At 42.4% G+C, this 2,925-nt stretch overlaps 1 protein-coding gene across 1 annotated transcript; it reads left to right on the top strand.

Annotated features, from left to right (window-relative positions):
• Positions 1-584: 584 nt before the first annotated feature.
• LOC104959021 (microtubule-associated protein RP/EB family member 2-like) lies at positions 585-2,675 on the top strand (the record flags this gene model as incomplete). Its single annotated transcript, XM_010786868.1, has 3 exons — positions 585-654; positions 2,246-2,383; positions 2,530-2,675. Coding segments are annotated over exons 2-3 (273 nt in total), but the record flags the coding sequence as incomplete, so codon positions are not given.
• Between the last annotated feature and the right edge of the window lie 250 nt (positions 2,676-2,925).

The following is a 2,925-nucleotide window of genomic DNA, read 5'->3' as shown; positions in this document are numbered from 1 at the left end:
CATGTGATATTTCATATTTCAACTGGCGACATATACACGGTTAATTCGCCAGTAAGACCGAAACCTAAGCCCCTCCGATTACAACATCGCATTTGTGTTGCTATAAAGACTTCTCTCCCGTACTAACAGAAATGAAGATAGAATCAACTATTGTGCAGATCACCATGATATAATTAATTGAAATGCTATTCGTCTAGAGGTGTAATATTCAACATGTTAGGCGACGTTAGTTTGTATTGGAAGCTGCGAACTTTAAAGTACTCTAACAGCTAGCTCGTTAGCACGTTTGTAAGTTCTTACAATCGGTTAGAGATGACCGTAAGCTAGCAAAGTATGGACTAGTTCATTATTAATCGGCATCATTGTTAGGGGAGTAACTGGACCTCGGCGATATTTATTTCTTGTTAAGCTAGCATTAAGATACATGTGATTAATTATTAAGCAGGCTGTGTTCTTGTTGGGGGCGGGTTGGGGGTGGGAGTTTCGTACTCCCGGACGGGGACGTTAGCTAGCGAGTCTCTACGGGACAGCCTCCTGCCTCGGTCGTCCAATGGATCATTCCCGGCTAGAGAGGACGTCACAAGGAAAATGTGCTTCGGGAGGAACCTAATGTTCAGCATCTGTTTCTACCGTTTCTACAGGGGAAACGGCGAGGTGAGTAACCATCGATATATCTGCTATATCTGCTATGCATGCACACAACTAAACCATATATTAAACCGAGGCTCTCTCCTCCTAACGCAGTTTTTGCACGGGTTACGAGCGCAGGATTGTGTTGTTACAGCATTTATTTTCCTGTGTTGTTGTAAATCCGGCTTTTTGTAGGGTAAAAAAAACAAAGAGCAGCTCATTGGCGATACAAAAGCAGATTGGATCATTTGTCTTCCTAATAATCACGGCAATTCACTTTTAGTTCGTTGATTTCCAGTGCATATGCAATCAGCTGTTATTACATTATCTTACACGGCTGTTTGATTGTGTGACTTTTGGCTTCTTGCTTCCAACGTAAATATTATAAAGACAGGCTGCAGCCCCTGCACCGTGCATGCAATGTGATCTGTTGTAGACAAACCGGGATTATTGAAACTAACATGCCGGTATGGCAGTTACTGTAAACCTTCCGGTGTATTGCATTTGTTCGTTATTTCTGCACGAAAAGTAGCAGGATCTTATGTTAAAGGTCCTGTTTCCTTGTTAGTGAAAGTTGATTTCACTGGGGGATGTTCGCGGCAAAAAATAGACAACGCGAGATTTCATTTTCTATACATTGAGGAGGAAGGGGAGGAGAAACAGCAGCAGCGTGGCTCTCTTAACACCCAGATCGCTGTTTTAATGAACACGCATAGCGAGGAAACAAGATACAACCAAACCACTGAAATTAGATATTTGACAGAAAGCACCCAGTCTTTGTCCTCCACCATCGGACAAAAGGGGATTAGAATAACCCACCCACTGTCCCAGTCTCACCCCCCACCCTATCCCTGGCAGTCAGGCATGGGGTGAGGGGGGTAAACACTGGCTTTGGTAATACTGACAGGCAGCCATGTTTTACGAATGAATAACAATGTGGTGGTGGCCTTTTGTAGTTTGGTTTGAATCACAAAAAGACTCAACTGTAGACCAATGCCTGTCTGTGGGTGTTATATTAATGAGATAGTTGCACAGAGATCTGAGTTTGAGGTGGTTTACTTTAGTATTTCCATGCTACTTTAATCTTCTATTCTACTACATTTCATATGGACATATTTTACGTTTTATATAACTACATGTTCTGCATTGAGGTAAAGCTACCTTTTCCATCTCCATCAATTATTACTATGCAGTATTACAGATAATAAAACAAATGGTAAACAACGGTTTGAGTTTATCAATTAAATACACACATTTTTCTCTCTTCTATCACTTCATGCATCCACAATCTTGGCATGTTTGCAATCTTGGCTTCAGTAAACATGTAAATGCAATCCAAAACAATTATTTACCAACAAATCCATGATATGAACGGCCAAAAAGAAGACTATTAATGTAAAAAGTCTCACAATGGATGGTAAAGGTAATATTAATCGCAGGAACTGGTTACAGGTTAAACCAAACTGGGATTTAATAACAGTAATTGGAATATAACCGCCAACACTCCTGCCTGCTGACCCACAGCCAATGTACAACATTTTGTGATTTCAATTATACCTCACTATCAAAGTCATGAGCATGTTCAATCGTTAATCTAAGCTTTCTTTTTTCTCAGAGAGCTGCGAGATGGCGAGTCCCGTGCTTGTGACTCCTGAGTCCAACAGCAAAGATAAAAGCAGCCGTCACTATCTGGTGGTCTGGATAAACAACCTGCTGAAGACCCAATTCAAAGATGTGCGGCAGATGGGTTCAGGTAACTCATCAGTCTGAGCAGATATTATGCGAAAATCTAAATCTTCCTTTGGGGTTACCCAAAGCACAGCGTTATATCCTCACTGCGATGTAAAAACACCAGTTCTACCGACACCTCTTTCTAACCCGTCTGTGTTTATCCTGCAGGTGCGTGCCACTGTCAGATGATGGACTTGGTCGTTCCCGGCTCTGTGGACATGACCCAGGTGAAGTTTGATGTGCAAAGTGACGACGACTGTATGCACAACTTCGGTCTCCTCTGCAAGGCTTTCGACAAGAGCAGCATCACTAAGGTATGCTATCTCTTATTAGTAGAGACACATTACAGTTTCTTGAGACGTGCTGATTGGTAGATTTCATTCCTTTGAACCTACAATCTAGCTCCGGGGTTCCCAAACTTTTCAGCCCGCGAGCCCCAAAATAACAGTGCCAGGGACTGGCGACCCCCTGTGGGCGGGGGTCCATGAGTGTTTGGTATGAAAAAGTTTGAGATACACTGCGCTAGTGGATTGTCAAAGGGGGAGCCTCGTTATTATTATTAAT

This window comes from Notothenia coriiceps, unplaced genomic scaffold (genome assembly GCF_000735185.1).
Source record: "Notothenia coriiceps isolate Sejong01 unplaced genomic scaffold, NC01 NC01_scaffold00029716, whole genome shotgun sequence".
Lineage (NCBI taxonomy): Eukaryota > Metazoa > Chordata > Actinopteri > Perciformes > Nototheniidae > Notothenia > Notothenia coriiceps.
The sequence above is the reverse complement of the archived record's forward strand: the minus strand, read 5'-3'. Positions and strand labels throughout refer to the sequence as shown.